Below are 17,288 nucleotides of genomic sequence, written 5' to 3'. Positions count from 1 at the left end.
AAAGCTTTATGAGGAACCATGGCCCGGGCCCTTTCTTCCCAAAGGAAGAAAGGGCACCGAAGAAGTGGGGTGCACAGAGTGGTTATATAGCCCCAAACAGGGTGTTTCACATGTGATTGAAATGTCCCTCCCACAATAGTCACAAGATTGCCCTGTGGGCACAGCGCTTGATGGACACAGCAGGTAGTGGTCTGCTGTCTCAGAGGGCGTAGCCGGAGGCAAGTCGATTGTCTGGAGCTGGGCGGTTACAGGTGAGCGCAGCAATCAGTTCCTAGCCTAAAGAAAGATGCTTAATCCTTAAAGAAATGCCAAAGTTGGGAGGGGGAGGGAAGTCAGTTACAGGAGGTTACCAGACTAGCACAATAAAATGCAGATTTAAGTCCTTGCCTTTGGTATTGATTAAGAGTTTTTAGAGAGAAGGTCATCTCCTTTCCTCTTTCTGGTACAGAGAGGGAGGCACCTTTTACAGATAGAGATTTACCTTACAAATGTAAGTGTCCTAACAAAGGGCAAGTTCGATTCCTCAGAGCCTCCTTCCCTGTCCCAGTTTATCAAAAGCAATCAGCCTCAAATAATCCTGATGCCAAAGAGACATATCTTGGGGTGGCCAATTCCAGGTCCCCACAGTCCCGCCTTTGAAACTTTTTAAAGTTTCACAATCCAGAAGCTGAGTGGTAGATTGTTTCATCTCACTGAACACATTTCTGAGTCCTGGTAATAGATCAGTCCAGTTAAAGCCATTTTAGAAGGCGGCGATGCAGGTGTGCTCCCAAAGTTAAGCCTATATTTTGGAAGCAAGCAATCAGGTATTTAATAAGTATTTCTATGGAAATAAAAGAAAAACAAGGTTAATGGTTGGAGCAAATTATAAACTAGTTCCTGAGTCCAGGAGGCAGCCAGTCAAGAAGACTTCTAGATGTTAGAGTCAAAGCATCTTTAGCAGCTTGAAACGTCTCTGGTGATGTCATCGGCATTCAGGTATCTTTCTGAGTGGCTTACAGCTTACAAAGCAAAAGACAGGAATCTCTCAAGTTTCTATCAAGTCATTCAGCTTTAGTTAGCAAGGCTTCAGGAAAAAGAGCAGGTTCAATTCTCAATGATTCCAAATGAAAATGAGGTAAAAAAAAATTGAAAACATTAGTTTGGAGATTTGTAACCAGATATTTCAGTAGAAGAATTCAGGATCCAGTCCAGTTCACAGGTAGAAAAAAAACCTCAAAGACAATTAACAAAACTAGGATCCAACATCCACAAATATGTATTATAGTTTTTCACTGAAACATAGTTCTTCTCTCTAAAATCACCCTCATTTTTACCAAAGATAGCCAAATTAAGACTAATTGGTTTGCAAAATAAGTTTAGTTTCAAGAAACTTGGCCCAATTATTAACATAAGTGCAGCAAGAATAGCAATTGATCATATAGGCTCTTAAATCTGCTTTGCTGGAATTCTTTTATGAGGAATCTCAGATTGAACTTTAAAGGTCTCTCGAGGCCAGAAAAGCCAAGCCAAGGACTTGCCGTCAGATTTTGCCTGCAGTACCTACAGATTTGGGTGGATTCCTCTCTTCTTGAGGTCCCCCAAAATATTCCGAGGTTCCTTACATCTGCCAGATAAGCAAGCTTCCTTACTTACCAGGTAAGATTGCTGGAATCTCTCTCTGTAAAGCAGGGTACCAGGCCCTTATTTCCAAGTGGCTTGTTTACACAAAGTGAACCTTATTCCTCAAAGGCAGTATTGTCATATCCGAGTCTGTATGTTTCTCTCAAATATGACATTCCAGTCAAAGCCTGGGTAATATAACAAATGTTTCCAATTGTGTCCTGTTATAAGGAGAACAGATTCTTATTGAACTTATGCAAATAACTATATTGCCATGAAATAACCATACTCACAAAGAGTTTCCAAATTCTGGAGGGATCAGGTAGGGAGAAAAAGATAAATGTTTCAGCTTTGCTCACAAAGGTATAATTTCACCAAATTGCTAAGTCATAGTTAGCACAAGAGAAAAGATTTCCTTAAATCTGAGAAAACAAAACAACACATCAAAAACAATATTTCAAACAAAAGTCGTAAAAAAATTATAATCATCCTCAGTTCATTCAGTCCTGTATAACCGGTTCTTGATCTTAATCTTCTGTTAGCAGTTTTATGAGGTCATCAGTTTCTCCATTAGATTTCTGTAATTTCTTACCCAGAGTTCAGTTCTATGATCTGAAAGTTTATCAGAAAACTGTGTTCCAGAGTTAAGTGTCAGAGTCCTTTCCATTAATCCCTCTGAAGATTGAGACATATTTGCAAAAGAAACCTTGCAAAAGGTTTCTTTTCCCCTCCTCCTTTTCTCCCCATACTGTCTCTCTTCCATTTATAAAATTTTATCACTTTAAAATGTTGTATAAATAGAGTCATACAGTATATAAGCTTTTGGATTGGCTTTTTTCCCCTCAGCATAAATCCTTGTAGAGTCATCAAAAAAAAGCTGCTATAAACATTGGTGTACAAGTTTTTGTGTGGACATAAGTTTTCATTTCTCTGGGGTAAATGCTCACGAGTGCAATTGCCTATGGTAATAGTCTGTTTAGTTTTATAAGAAACTACCAAGCTGTTTTCCAGAGTGGCTGTGTTGTTTTACAGTCCTAACAGCAATGTATCAGTGATCCAGTTTTTCTTTGCATCCTTGTCAGCATTTAGTGTTGTCACTATTTTTATTTTAGCCATTCTTATATATGTGTGGTGATATCTCATTCTCATTTTAATTTGCATTTCCTATGATGTTGAACATTTTTTCGTGTGCTTATTTGCCATCTATATGTCTTCTGTGAGATGTCTATTCATTTCTGTTGCCCATTTTCTAAATGAATTTTGTTTTAACTGTTGAGTTTTGAGAGTTCTTTTCTTGGTACTACGCTTTTGTGGGTTATGTGGATTGCAAATATTTTCTCCCACACTGAAGTGTGTTTTTCATTGGCTTTCACAGAACAAAAAAGTTTCTCATTTTGATATGTCTGGATAATTGAAAGACTATTGTGGTTATGAGTGAAGTATGCAATCTGAGTATTTCTCATTATTATCTCAAAATTATCAGTTGTATGGGTTACCAGAGAGATGGTTGTGAATTTTACAATAAGATTTTATCTGGAAAGGAAAATATAAAAACCTATACTACTAATAAATAGCTAACATTTATTGAGCACTTTCTATATGCCAGACACTATTATATAAGGCAATTGTTCTTATTATTACAACCTCACAATGGTGACGTGAGAGTGCAGCCAGGCGAAGCCTGCTTAGCCTTCTGATGGATGAATCCAGAGGCAGGTAGACAAATTATTGAAGAATGACACCTTATATTTTTGTTCCCTTCAGAGAGAAGCCACAAATGGAGCAGGAGAAGTTCTTGAGTTTCCTCAGCGTATTTATGCTTTAACTGAGAAAAAAATCTGAGTATTCCCAGGAGGGATAAAGCATTTCTTGAGATAACCTAAATAATGAACAGGAAGTTAACCTCACTCTACTTCCCAGTGGCATAACTATGCTCCTTAGGAGCTAAAAGTTCAATGTTTCAGAAACAGTTTTGCCCCAGAAATAATCATGCCTTTTCTGGTAACTCTGAAAAGGTCTGCATTTTGGGGTATCCAGGACATTATAATGTCCCCGTTTTTCTAAGTGTGTTTTCGATAGCCAGTTTCTACAACTTTCACGATCTAGAAGCAGAAGGGGTTGTTTTCTATTGTCTGAAGTGAACTCTACAAAGAGAATATTTAGAGGATTTCAATGTTATTTGTTATGCCTATCGAGAGGCCTCGAAGTAAATCATCTACATTTTAATATCCAAGGTATGTCTTCCTCTCCGTCTACATCTTAATGTTCCCCTGTCTCCAAAGATCTCACACTTTCCAGCGAAATTTAAAAGGTCTGGTTAAACCTATTAAAAATTCAAATTTGAAAGATTATAAAAATATGCAATGATTAAAAGGAATTTCTTAAATTTTATATTCTAAAATCACCTGGAGAGATTTTTTTAAAAAATACCAATGTTTGGGACCGACTCAACCCAATTAAATTGGAATTTCTGGAAGTGGGACCCAGGGATCAGTATTTTTAAAAGCTTTCCAGATAATTATAATGCACAGCCAGGAAAAACTTTGAAATGAAATTTTATAAGTAATGGAAAAATACTAGGAAAGTAGTATCTCTAGAAAGTCTTAATTTTTAAAATTCATTTTTTCTATATATTTGCATTTTTGTTTTAATTCTATATTGTATAATACATTGATTTACTTTTGTCATTTAAAAAGAAATGAAATGAGACAAATAAACTTTCCAGTATTAATTGTAACAACACTTAAAACTTAACAGATTTAATTTTTTTAGTGATATACAGAAAATATAATTAGATTATATCATTATTAAAAATATGTGGCTGTTTCTTATACCAATGTGTGGATTATTTCTATTATGAGAGCAATTATATAATTTTGGCAAATTACATTGTCTCAATTAAAAAGTAGCTGGCCTGTTAAATCAAAATGTCCAAATGAAATAATAAATTAAGGAAAATGTTTGGCTTAAAATAAAGAACGTTAGAATTGAAACATGTGGATTAACTCTGCATTTTTACAATAATAGGAAAGATAGAGAAATGGTAGATTTTTCTTTTCATAAAGGTTTTTCAACTTATATGACTTTTTTTCCTTTGGTATACCTATTATATTTCTGAATCTAGATTTCCTCTTTTGATAACCAAATTCAAAAGATTTAAAAAATAAGTTTTGCAGAAATGAGGCAATATTACTAGTGGTGTATTCTTCAGACAGATCTCACAGCTATTTTCAAGATATTTTAATCTCAGTTACCCACTCTGAGGACCTTCTAGTACAGACACAATTATATTTCTTTACATAGGTTCCAGGACAGTTTTATAAACATGCTCTTATTTGATCTGTTTTCTCATGGCTATTGATTTAGCTTTCCAAAATCACTGAGTACTTTCGATTGCATCAAAACTACTGTTAGTTCCCTGCGTAGTGATTCATCTCTAGTGCAACTGAGATCTGATTCCGACATTATTCCAGTGAATGGATACCAATTAATTCTTCAGTGTTATTAAGACCTAAGTTTATGATAGTCACAAAATAAAAAAATCTTATGATGCAAAAACTTTTATATTAATAAACTATAAATATATACTTCTAAACATATCTATGAATTTAGAACATGTGTCACCAGCTTCTTGACTACATAATAGGATTTTTAAAAGATTTCAATTCTATTTGATAAACTTGGGAATAAACACACTCAAGAACATTTAGAGGTAAAACTGATGCATTTAACAGGAGAGAAGATATGTGTAAGTGGCTAGGTGACACGGATCACATGTTCTATGTGTTAATATAGGAACTTTAAATATTTTCTTCTTGTGAATCTTAAAATTATTAATCCTAAACTATTCAATCTTAATATTGATGTAGAAATCTAAGCCATACCAAGTAGAACTATTGTATCACTACCCTTTGTATTGTCATGTATCTGGGGATAAGTAGTATATTAAAAAAATTCTGTTGTGAGAATGATTCAACTTTACTAGGCAGAACTCCTTGAGGACAGTTTATGATTTTTGTAATGGAATTAATCAGATAACCCATTCATTAATTCAATGTTTATAGGTTTTCTTCTCTGCTCTAGGCATTGTGCTAGGCACTGAAGATGAAAAGCTCAGTGACACAGCTCCTTGCTTCTAGGCACTCACAGTGCAGAAACAAAGATGTTGAGTCGTAGACTCTGGGGAACTTTGACCCAAACTCTGTACCTTCCCTGCTCTGTATAATAACTGCTTTCCACAGCCTCCGTTAGACTCCAGAAACTGCAGGCTGTTAGACGGATGAGAAAGTTCTCACGTTGTGGGTTAATTTGGAGTTAGGCACATTCAGTGTGAATACACCCTCTCCTTCCAAAAAAGGGGTTGAGGAAACTCAGAAAAATGCATTCCCTAAGAAAGGCCAGTCAAGAATACTGATTGTAAAAATCAAGGTTAAGGAAAATAATAGATTAGTCTCTTGAAGGCAAGAGTAAAGTTAGTAGTGTAAATGCAATTACTTTACAATTGCTGGAGATGGGTCACAAATCTGATGCTTCAGTTTCTTTGCAGCCAAAGCAAAGAGAAAAATATGACTAGTTACAATTTTATATTTTCCACATAGAGCTTTTTCTGGCACTGAGCCCCAAAAGAAATTTCTCCCATGGGTCCTTTTATAAAGAGGTCACTGTGTAATATACTATTTTCAGGCACTATATCCTGGGAAGTGTAACAGTGGGTTTCCTATGGCTACTTCTTAGAACATCCTTCATTTAAACCAAGGGCACAATGCCAAAGCTCAATTCAGCAAGAAATTCAGAGAGGCAAAACACAGCGATCTAAAAATGCAGATAGCTCTCTGATGGTTTGGCTTGATTGAGAGATAAAATTTAGAATACCTAGAGGGATAGATAACTTTTCTAAAAGGGAATTCTCCATAAATGTATTTGTTAATTCAATTCTTGATGAAAATTCTGCAACAGAAAGTTCAGGGTTATATTTTGTATGTAAATCTGTAGTAAAGATATCCTTCATTGTTAATTAGAGATGGAATTATATACTTTAGGTAGTCAACTAAGCAGAAGGTAAAATAGAACACTTCTGGAAATTAAGTGGTCTAAACCAGAATTTATTTATACTACAAAACATGCATGAAGGTGGCTTAGGAAGTACCTGCAGAATAACCAAAGTTTTTCTCATAAAAAATTGAATGGTGAATGACTTTCACCCTGAGAACATTACGCCATAGAATATGACTCTGGTAGTTTTGGATTATTTTTCCATAGTAGTTAAGGCCAATCACCCACTGTGGTCATCAAAAGAAGTCTGAAAACTTCATCCTTGCAATGTCTAATTTTAGGCATTGTGATTTTTCTTGTCAACCTTCCAGACTTCTACTAGCAAAATACACCAATAAGTCAGTAATTAGCTGGCGTATTGTTTACACTTGTTGGATCATTTCTACTTGATTAAAGCTGGTTTGATAAATCAGTTCCACTCTCTGGCCTGTAGTTGAGCATATTTGGGCTACATTTAACTCTCTCCAAATGCACTTGAACTCGTGTGATTCTCTTCAATTGCCACCCCTTCCTCCCTCCCTTCCTTCCCTTTTGTCACCTTAAATTTTTTGTGTGTGTGTGTGAGGAAGATTGGCCCTGAGCTAACCTCCACACCAATCTTCCTCCACTTTGTATATAGGATGCTGCCACAGAATGGCCTGATGTGCAATGTGTAAGTCCATGCCTGGGAACTGAACTCACAAATTCTGGGCCGCTGAAGCAGAGCACGCAAACTTAACTGCTTCACCACCAGGCTGGCCTCTAGATCTTTTTTTTAAATAAGGAAGTGATTTTTGTGGTTTATTCGTTTTGTTCTCTGAAGGAGATCCCAGAAAAAAGTTTATTGTATTGTACGCCTCAGTATATGTCCACACGTTCTTTTCTACGAGTAGTTGTGGGTCACAGAAAACCAACATGAAGCCACTGAGTTATTGCTGTTCTGTGGACCCTGAGCTTCCTGAGCATGCTAGTAAAGTAGATGTGTACTGAGAACCCTTGGCAATCAAAATGTACGTGTTCTGAGACTTTTGAAAACACTGTAATATGTGAAATTGTTCATAAAATACAAGAAAGCTAACCTACAGTAACAAACTGCCATGTGGGGCTAACAGTCTTAAGCCATTGGCTTGGTTCACAGACTTGTTGATTGGTTTATCTCCCCATGGCAGCCCCTCAATGAGCCCAATTCAATTCCATGCATCAGTGAAATTACTAATAGTTGAAATTCTTCTACCTTTGGATTTACTTGAAAAGACTCAAAACCACCAATTTAAATCTATAACTGCCTAAAGTAAATTTTGCGGAAGGTAGAGGAGGAATTATAGATTTCATTGATGAAATTAGTATCCCAAATGAGTATTACACATTAAAACTTTCTGAGGCATGGTGGTGTAATGAAGAGGGTAGACACTCAATTTAGAAACAGACACTTTTTAAAAATTTCTGGAATGTCCTCCTACTAGCAAGAGTCTCAAGTAGATTTCTTAACTATTCTAGGTATTATTTTCCTTATCATAAAATGGAACAGTCATTCCTATCAATGTCACATGATTGTTGTGATAACCAACAGACATTACTGAGTGCTGATAAAAGTATATTGTTTCACAGAGAATTAAAATAATGTATGTGTATTTCCCTATTAGCTAGATCTTTTTTTTAAGACAAAATCTGAACTTGCAACTTTATTTGTGTGCCCTCAAATCCAGTGCTGGGTGAATATTACAATTTAAGTGGCTACCATTATGTTTAAGTTGTATAATTTAATTACAGGTCTATCGATAGACTATGTGGAAAACAAGCTTTATTGGATCAGTTCAGGAAACGGAACCATAAATAGATGCAACCTGGATGGCGGTAATTTAGAAGTAATAGAGTCAATGAAAGAAGAATTAACAAAAGCTACAGCCCTCACCATCATGGGTAAGTGCAATGGTTCTATAGCTGGGGTGCTTCATATTGATTGGGGGTTGATTAATTATGACTTATTAAAAGCTCGGAAAAGTTACGGCTCCATTAGCACTGGAAGCACATTCAAATTGCACATCTCTGTGAGGTTTTCTTTTCTTTTTTTAACCTTAGCAAACAAATTTGTAAGATTATTCAGATCAGGGACTTAATGCTGTTAGCAATACTAACTTTACTGTTATTGATTCTTGGCTTACTGTGACTTGTAGCATTTTACGATTATTTTTTGTGTTCCACTGCAGTGTTCTAAAGTGCAAGGGCCTTGTGTGTTTGTCATATTAAAGTCAAATCTGGCATATCTCTGCTTATAAAGGATAGCTTGATTCACACAGATAATTCAAGACACAAGGCCACAGGGTCCATTGACCAGTGATCGAAATTATTCTCCCTCAAGTAATTCTTTCCCAGACTTAGGAAAGAGTAGAGATTTTACTGATTTAAGCCTTATTTCCATTCCTTTTGTTCAGTCTTCAGGAAAAAACAGGTGCCAGGCGAGTAAGGTGATTGGGAAACTAACAGGGAGGTATGGCTTTCCATAGAACAAATAACCAACCTCTACTGTATTTTTATTAGAAACTGATTTTCGAAATGTGAATTTTAATTTAAGAAGATAGTTTGGGTTTTAAAAATATGTTAAGAGTGGATACTATAAAGAAGTGCTTTGGGGCCGGCCTGGTGGCGCAGCAGTTAAGCACGCACCTTCTGCCTCTACAGCCCGGGGTTGGCTGGTTTGGATCCCGGGTGCAGACATGGCGCGGCTTGGCAAGCCATGCTGTGGTAGGCATCCCACATATAAAGCACAGGAAGATGGGCACGGATGTTAGCTCAGGGCCAGCCTTCCTCAGCAAAAAGAGGAGGATTGGCAGCAGTTAGCTCAGGGCTAATCTTCCTCAAAAAAAAAAAAGTGCTTTTTAGTGAGGGTGACTGCATCTTTGCTTAGTGGATGGCTGGCTCTCAGCTGAAGTTAATAGCCAGTCAGCAATGTAAGGATTAGACATTCCACAAAGAATCTCAGCAGGTACATTTGGCTCCAGGGAATCCGGAAACTGATTTCATATTTGCAATTCTGAATATCATGCAGCTTTCAGGATAACTTTTAAAAGAACATATACTGTTTAGAAAAAGTCAGGATATATTTTTTAAAGTTTATTTATGTAAGTAATAAATTAGGTCTTTTAATTTAATATTCTGCAATCTTTAGACTCTTCTACTATTTCCCAGATTTAATCAGAGTTTTTTGTTTTTGTTAATGACTGTTCATGAGTATATGAAGTTTATAAGTAAATAATCATTAGTTGAGAAAGATTTAAAACTTCATTTCCTAGAAAAAAATGTTTTTATCACCTTTGATTCCAATTAGATTAAAAATATTTGAATGAAAGTGAATAAGGTTTAGGTATTGCAAGTTATTTAAAACAGGATGAGTCAGAAAATAAGGCTAAAATTGTTTAATTCAGTTCAGTTCAACACATATGTAGCACCTTTGATGTACAGACATTGTGCTTGGCTCTGAAGTATGAATATAGACATGAACACTAGTCTCAAAAAACATACATTTCTGTGAGGGAGGGAGAGAAAAGGAGATTGTTTCAACCTATCATTAAGTACTAAGATGCTCTCTATTGCAGTTTTCATGGCTGAGAAATACAGATTTAAATATATTGGTCTACATCACAAAATTGCAAGACTCACTTGGAGATGTAGGTGAATGCACTTTTGAAAAAGTAGAATTTTATGCAGACATCAAAGATGGAGCCTGGTGTCACTTAATTTGATTCTTAAAACACTCTCTAATTTTACCTAGTTGGGCATTTTTAGATTTTTGACAATAGTGGCTTTCTTTTGCTATAGTTTTGTTCCTAAATTGCTATCTTCTTGCTATCACTTTCACCAACTTTTTTCTATTGTTTTTCTCTTGTTTCTTATAATCAGTGTTTTTTAAAAATGGGTTTTCTCCAGATGAGGGATCTAAACTTAAAAAAATAATAATCTTGTTTTCAAATTTTTCCAATTTTCTTTCTAGCCTTTGGGCAATTCCTGTGTATTTGTAGAGCCTTATGTTGCCATTCTTCTCAGTGTGTGTGTTCATAAGACATCTATCTATCTGTCTGTCTGTCTGTCTGTCTATCTACCTATCTATTTATTGTACCTGACAAGTAGGTTGTTTTGGAGCAGGAACTTATTCACAATTGTCTTATAAAGCAATAAGGGAAAAAAAAGATTATTTTGTATATTTTGTATTACTCACCCTTGCCAAATTAACAAAAAAATGTTGTTTTATGTGCATTTGTACATATTTTAAATCACTTGAATAAAAATAAGCAGAGTTTAAATTCTGAAAGTGGTTAGGCAAGCTGCAACAATCCCCAAATCACCACCCACATTATATTTTCAAAAATTGAATTCCAATATACTTTATGAAATCAACCCAAACTAGCAAATAATATAACCAAGGAATCCAATAAATTAGAGGAAATGTTAAAAATCTGTCATAACATTTCAAGGAACATCATTGACTTTTTTGTGAATGTATATATGTGTGTGTGTATATATATATATATACACTATAAAAATCATTGCCTCATAGAAAAATGTAAGGCTTTATTTCTGCTACTAACATGATTTCTCCTGACCCTGCTGAGTAGGAAATGAATACTACACTTACAGAATTCAATGCTATGAACACAGTCGTAAAAAATGAAGCAATAGTCCATTTGAGCAAAAAAAAGAAAGTCATTTAGTTTTATTCCAAGAAAGAATAGAAGAGAGAAAGTTTGGGTGCAATCACAATGCCTATATTGTGTCAGCGCTGTGAATCTGATAGGGCGTCAGTGCTGTATGTGAACTGAGCCTTACATAAAATTAAGACTCTTTTGACAAGTGAATGGTTATGTACACGTACACCTCTCCGCCACTATAATTTCATTAATCTTGAAAGATAGAAATAAATATAATAAAATGTATTAATGACTCTATTGTCAATACATTAACTGAATATATCAAAATATATCTAGCAGTTTGAGGGTTTAAAATTTAAAGGCAATCACCATAAAGAAACAGAGGAGCAACCTCTATTTTATAAAGTTTCCCAGCTTAGCTCTGAACTTGCCTTTCTCCTCAGATTCCCCCTTCTTCTTTCAGAACCTTTCTACTTTTTTACTTTGGGGATGAAATAAAGGATGATGACCCATTTCCTGCTGAGGCTGAATATTATAGTTACATAAAAAAAGGCAATAAAAAAGTAAAACAGAAGAACCTTACTACTATCCAGGGGATTAGTGATAATTACAGTTACAAATGTTTAAGAAAAAATTTGCCTACAATGATTCTGAAATTGTACATTCAGAAAACAAATAATTGTGCTATGAAGTAACCAGTTATTTACCAATATATGCTAGCTCCTTGGAGAAACTACTTAGGTGATGGATGATAACTTACTAAAAGTTTGTGTTTCATTAAAATTGGAGTGCTTTTCCTAAAACTGAGTTAAAAATTTCTTTGGACACTTTTCACAAATTGTTAAACCTCACAGATTATAAATTGTAACCACTTGGGGTTCCCAGTTTTACTTGGAATAGTATATACCAAGTGAATTGAAAAGATCTTTGAAATATTAAAATTAGATAAAGCAGAAGATTAAAATAAAGCACTATGTGATGATTCAACCAAGTCCAAGACTCTAAGACCAAGATTGCTACATCCAAGTTTCACAAGCACTTTGATACTTCTTTCAAGGGGTAGAGCTTAATTTACCTCCCCTTAAGTGTGGGCTGGACTTAGTAACTCATTTCTAATGAATAGAATAAGGCAGATATGATGGTGTATGACTTTGTAGATGAAGTCATTAAAGGCATAAGCCTTCCTCCTTGTCCTCTCTCTTGGATCACTAACTCTGGGCCAAGCCAGCTGACACGTTATGAGGTCACCCAAGCAGCCAAAAGGAGAAGTCCACACAGCAAGGAACTGAGACCTCCAGCCAAGAACCATGTGAGTGAGTCATCTCAAAAGCAGAACCTCCAGCCCCAGTCAAGATTTCAGATGACTGCGGCCCAAGCTAACACTTTTCAGCAAGCTCAAGAGAGATTCCAAACCAAAACCATCCACATAACTGCTCCAAGATTCCTGACTCACAGAAACTATTAGAGACCATAAATATTTATTGTTTTAAGATGCAAAAGTTTTTGGAGTAGTTTGTTAGATAGCAATAGATAACTAATTCTTAGGTCACTCCATCCACAGAGCACTCATTCATTTACGAACAGATTTACAAATTCAAATACTTATTTAACAGAGTCAGGCCAATTATGAAATGTAAAGTGTGTCAGGTGTAATAACACCCAGTAGCTCTAAAATGATGTTAAGTAACAAATGAGTCTAGGCTTCTGTATCTAGAGTCACTTGGGAGTGGCAGGAAGTATAATGATAAAACTGAAGAGAGCTAATTCCCCACTTGATATACGACACCTTTCAGCTCCACTTATTTTTATCATAAAGAACATTAACCAGTTTTTATTTTTCAAGAGAAGCAAGAAATCCAGATTTTTATTTTAAATCTCACAATTTTTAAATGTTACCAAGAAATCACAATAAAAAGAGAAATACCATGTAGGCTAATATACCATATAGGCTAACTGTGAAGGCTCACACAATACAAGCCACGGAAACTAACAAAAAACAGACAACCACAACAACCCTCTGTGTGCTTTATTTAGCCCAGAGGGCACCAGTTAGTTGCCACCTCTGGTGTGATTATCATTTATACTGGTGACTTTTAATTGTTGAGAAAAGAGGATGGAGTTAAGGGACCTAACGCCCAGCTGGCATAATTTACAGAGGAGAAGGCGGCCCTCTCCTACAGGACAGGATTGTGACTTCTCACCAAAGTTTTGTGGTCTTGCTTGACCAGACCTTGTATTCTGCCTGAGGTATATACATCAGATGGAGAACATATCAATGTGAGATCTACCTCTTCACTGAGCTCAGCTGTTGACAAGGAAACGTAACTTCTAGATATAGAGCCTGCACCCTAACAGCAATCAACACCCAAGTCCGTTCGTTCTTTCAACAGATATTTATTAGTGCCTACTATATGCCAGGCACTGCTATACATGGTGGTGAGAATCCTGATTTCATCAAACTCGGAGAGAAGCAAGGAAGACAATAGGGGAATAAATAACTAAAAACATACAGAATGATAGTAACTGTTAAGGACCGAAAAAAGAAAAAAAAGCAAAAGGCACAATAGAGAAAAGAGAAAGGAAGTATATGGGGTGGAGATGAAATTTTAGGTTTTAGATTGAGTGGCCAAGGAAAGTTTTACCAACATAGTGACTTCTGAGTAAAAATCTGAAGAGATAGTGAGGGAAGAGTGAAGGAATGCCCTGTGAACCAACAAAAACTGCTTTAGCTGTTCATTTATTTTTCAGTTTTTGTTATGTTTTTAAATGCTTTGTTTTAAAAAATATATATAAAAAAATAATTTAATTATATCTAAATAAGTCCTCTCAGGTGATTGTGGTAATTTACCAGGTAGACGTCTTTCAAGTTTACCATGGTTCATATATGGTATTGTCTGTGGTTTACATTTTCTCCAGTGAAGGAGACCAAGGGATGAAGTTCTGACCAAGGAATGAAGTTCACTTGGTCAGAAGTGATTTACACATTGTATACCAAGGCTGTTTGATGAGGACTCAACAGCTTTTGCTATGGACCGAGTGTTTGTGTTCCCCCAAATTCATATGTTGAAGGCTTAATGTGATGGTCTTAGGAGTGGGGTCTTTGGGAGGTAAGAGTCTTGACGGTGGAGCCCCTGTGATGGGATTAGTATCCTTCTAAGAAGAGACCAGAGAGCTAGCCTCTCTCTCTGCCATGTGAGGATACAGCAAGAAAGTGCAGGCATCTTGATCCTGGATTTCGAGCCTCCAGAACGGTGAATGATATTTCACAGAACAGAATAGAATATCCAGGATATATAGAAAAGAATATGAACAGCAGCCCAAACTAACTAAGATACTTTCCAGTTACTACATATATGCTGACTAGTGTGTAACTTTCAACATCAAATTCTTCCCTTGTCAATTATCTTTACTTCCAAAGATAAATTATTATGGCAAGTTGTCATGGCATCTGTGGAATGTTACAAATGATGGCAGGTGACAGGCTGTGAGTCTGATGCATTTAGTGTTGTTAAGATCTTTAGACTGAAACCTCACAGAGTCATACCAAAATCTAAGTTTAGGAATCCTATACACTGTCTTCTTACAATAAGATGGCAAGTCTGAAATACTGGCCACATAGCTTTCAGCATCACAGCAACATGTAGCTGTCACAGTATGACAGTTAACAGACAGGTGGTATGGTTCCCTGATGGGGAAACAGCCCAGGCCGCGGCAGTGAGAGTGCCAAATCTTTTTTTTGAAGAAGAGCATTAGCCCTGAGCTAACTACTGCCAATCCTCCTCTTTTTGCTGAGGAAGACTGGCCCTGAGCTGAGCTAACATCCATGCCCATCTTCCTCTACTTCTATACATAAACAATACAAGATGGGTAGTAGTCTTGATTGTGTGGTTAAATCATAGACTTTTAGAATGGAATGTAACCTTAGAGATCATTAAAATTACTGTCTTTATCAATTAAAGAAGTGTAATTTAGATTCCTACTATTCACTAACCAGCTGTGGGTATGGGATAATTGCTGAAATCTAGGCCTTAATTTTCTATTCTGCAAAAATATGAGCCTTGACCATATGAGCTACCAAGTCTTAACAACTTTATATGATTTTATCACTAATGGGTTGATCCAAGATATAGGAAATAATTTTAAATAAGCTGTTACCTAACTTGAAAAAATATAGGAGAAACAATAAAAATTGTGAATAAAAATCAAGTTCACTTGTAAAGTTATGCTAATCAGAGTTCATATTAATCTGTTTTAGAAGTCAGGCAAAGTTGTTCAATTTTGACTTTCAGTTGAGAATTTGGTCAATGTTTACGACATAGAATTGCTTAAATTACTTGTCTTAGAATAGGTTTGTACTTTTTGTAGATATCTAAGTATTTATCTCCACCATTCATCTTAGAATTACTTGGAAGGGGCTAACTCCTCTTTAAAATGAAATAAACTTTGAGTCACAAGTAAAGGAAAAAAAAGTTTTTTTAAATTACACATTTTCTATGAATACTTAGGCTCTCACAGCTGAATTTTTCTATCAATCACAGCTTAAATCTACTGTTGACCTGTTTCAAGTAGCAATTTGCCAGAATAGGATTAATATGTAAATATTAGAAGAATATTGAATTTTGGCTACTATTAGAATCAATTCAGGAGGAGAAAAAGGCATATTCTACGTGCATTTTCAGTCTCCAATCAGAAACAAAGTCAGTCATGTAATGAGTAAAAAGCCTGCTTCTGTTGATTTGGTTATGCACACATTTCTTTTAAATCAGTGTTAACAAAATAACTAATCGTTTGCCCTTTAGAGAGCCCTTGAAAGGCTTTAACAAATGTAACCCTTAGGGACATTTGTTCATACTTTTCATAGGCTCACTTCACAAATTTGAAGTCATCATAATAGCTGCTATGGAGATTTCCAGCACGTGGATAGTTTGCCATGGGAAAGCCAAGTCTATCAGATTAAAATGCTTTCAGAACCATCTGAATATCAGAGAAGGTCGTATTTATTTGCTTAAGGATGAATACAATGTTACTGTTGTTGGAGATTAAATGTTTCCAATGTTCCCACTAGAGTTTCTACAACAAAGTGCTTAACAATTGTCTAATCTCTCTGCTGACTGAAACTCTAAACTAACCGCAAAAAAATTAGTCTTTACCAACACTAACACTTAAGCTGTCTTGGCTGCAGAACTGTGAATGATATTTCACAGAACAGAATAGAATATCCAGGATATATAGAAAAGAATATGAACAGCAGCCCAAACTAACTAAGATACTTTCCAGTTACTACATATATGCTGACTAGCCTGTAACTTTCAACATCAAATTCTTCCCCATTTTTAAAGATGATCTTGTTAATTATCTTTACCAGCTGTCAGATTTAGCGAATATAGTAGCTTCTGCTTTCAAATACAATACCTAGTAGCTCTAAAATTATATTACTGTTTGTTTTTCTTAGATATTTTGTCTTAGTGTGTAGCAGTCCTTTTTAAGGAAATTTTCTTTTATAAATATATTTGACTTTCGTGAAATAATGACACTCTAAAACATTTGCTTACATGATTTTCAAATACTTTGTACTATAAAATAAGGTATAGTCAGCTATGTTCTATTTAACTATTGATTACCTTGTTTTAAGGTATAGAGCTTTTTTGATTGTTGGTGAATAAAATCCTTTTTCTCGTAACTTTTGGCATTTTCCTGATCATTAACGCCTACAGGAGACAGTGAGGTAAACTCAAGTTAATCAAGTTGCCATTCAATTCCAAGTGCCTTTGTCAGGAGGAGGAGGTTAAAACTATTGACTAAAATTAGGGTTTGTGGGTTACTTATGGATTACATTTAACAAATATTATTTCCCTTCCCCTTTTTTGCTATCAGCATGTGCAGTTTGAGAGCAGACTGCACATATGGTGTTCATGTTGAAGGGAAAGGTAGAAAAATCAATTCATAGAGCTGACAGAAAATATACAAATAAAACAAATGCACTGGCAGAAATGGGCTTATTGGTATTTGGAG

General features: G+C 35.5%; 1 protein-coding gene across 5 annotated transcripts in view; it reads left to right on the top strand.

The window, feature by feature from the left end:
• The window catches only part of LRP1B (LDL receptor related protein 1B), a 1,812,874-nt gene that overhangs the window by 1,252,285 nt on the left and 543,301 nt on the right, over positions 1–17,288 (top strand). For all 5 annotated transcript variants that reach the window (XM_044768977.2, XM_070507612.1, XM_070507613.1 and 2 more), the window contains exon 32: positions 8,404–8,553. In XM_044768977.2, coding sequence (XP_044624912.2) covers positions 8,404–8,553 — 150 coding nt within the window. The remainder of the gene's footprint in view (positions 1–8,403; positions 8,554–17,288) is intronic.

This window comes from Equus asinus, chromosome 4 (assembly GCF_041296235.1).
Source record: "Equus asinus isolate D_3611 breed Donkey chromosome 4, EquAss-T2T_v2, whole genome shotgun sequence".
Taxonomy (NCBI): Eukaryota; Metazoa; Chordata; class Mammalia; order Perissodactyla; family Equidae; genus Equus; species Equus asinus.
Note: the sequence above shows the minus strand (reverse complement) of the source record. Positions and strands in the feature narration are given on the sequence as shown.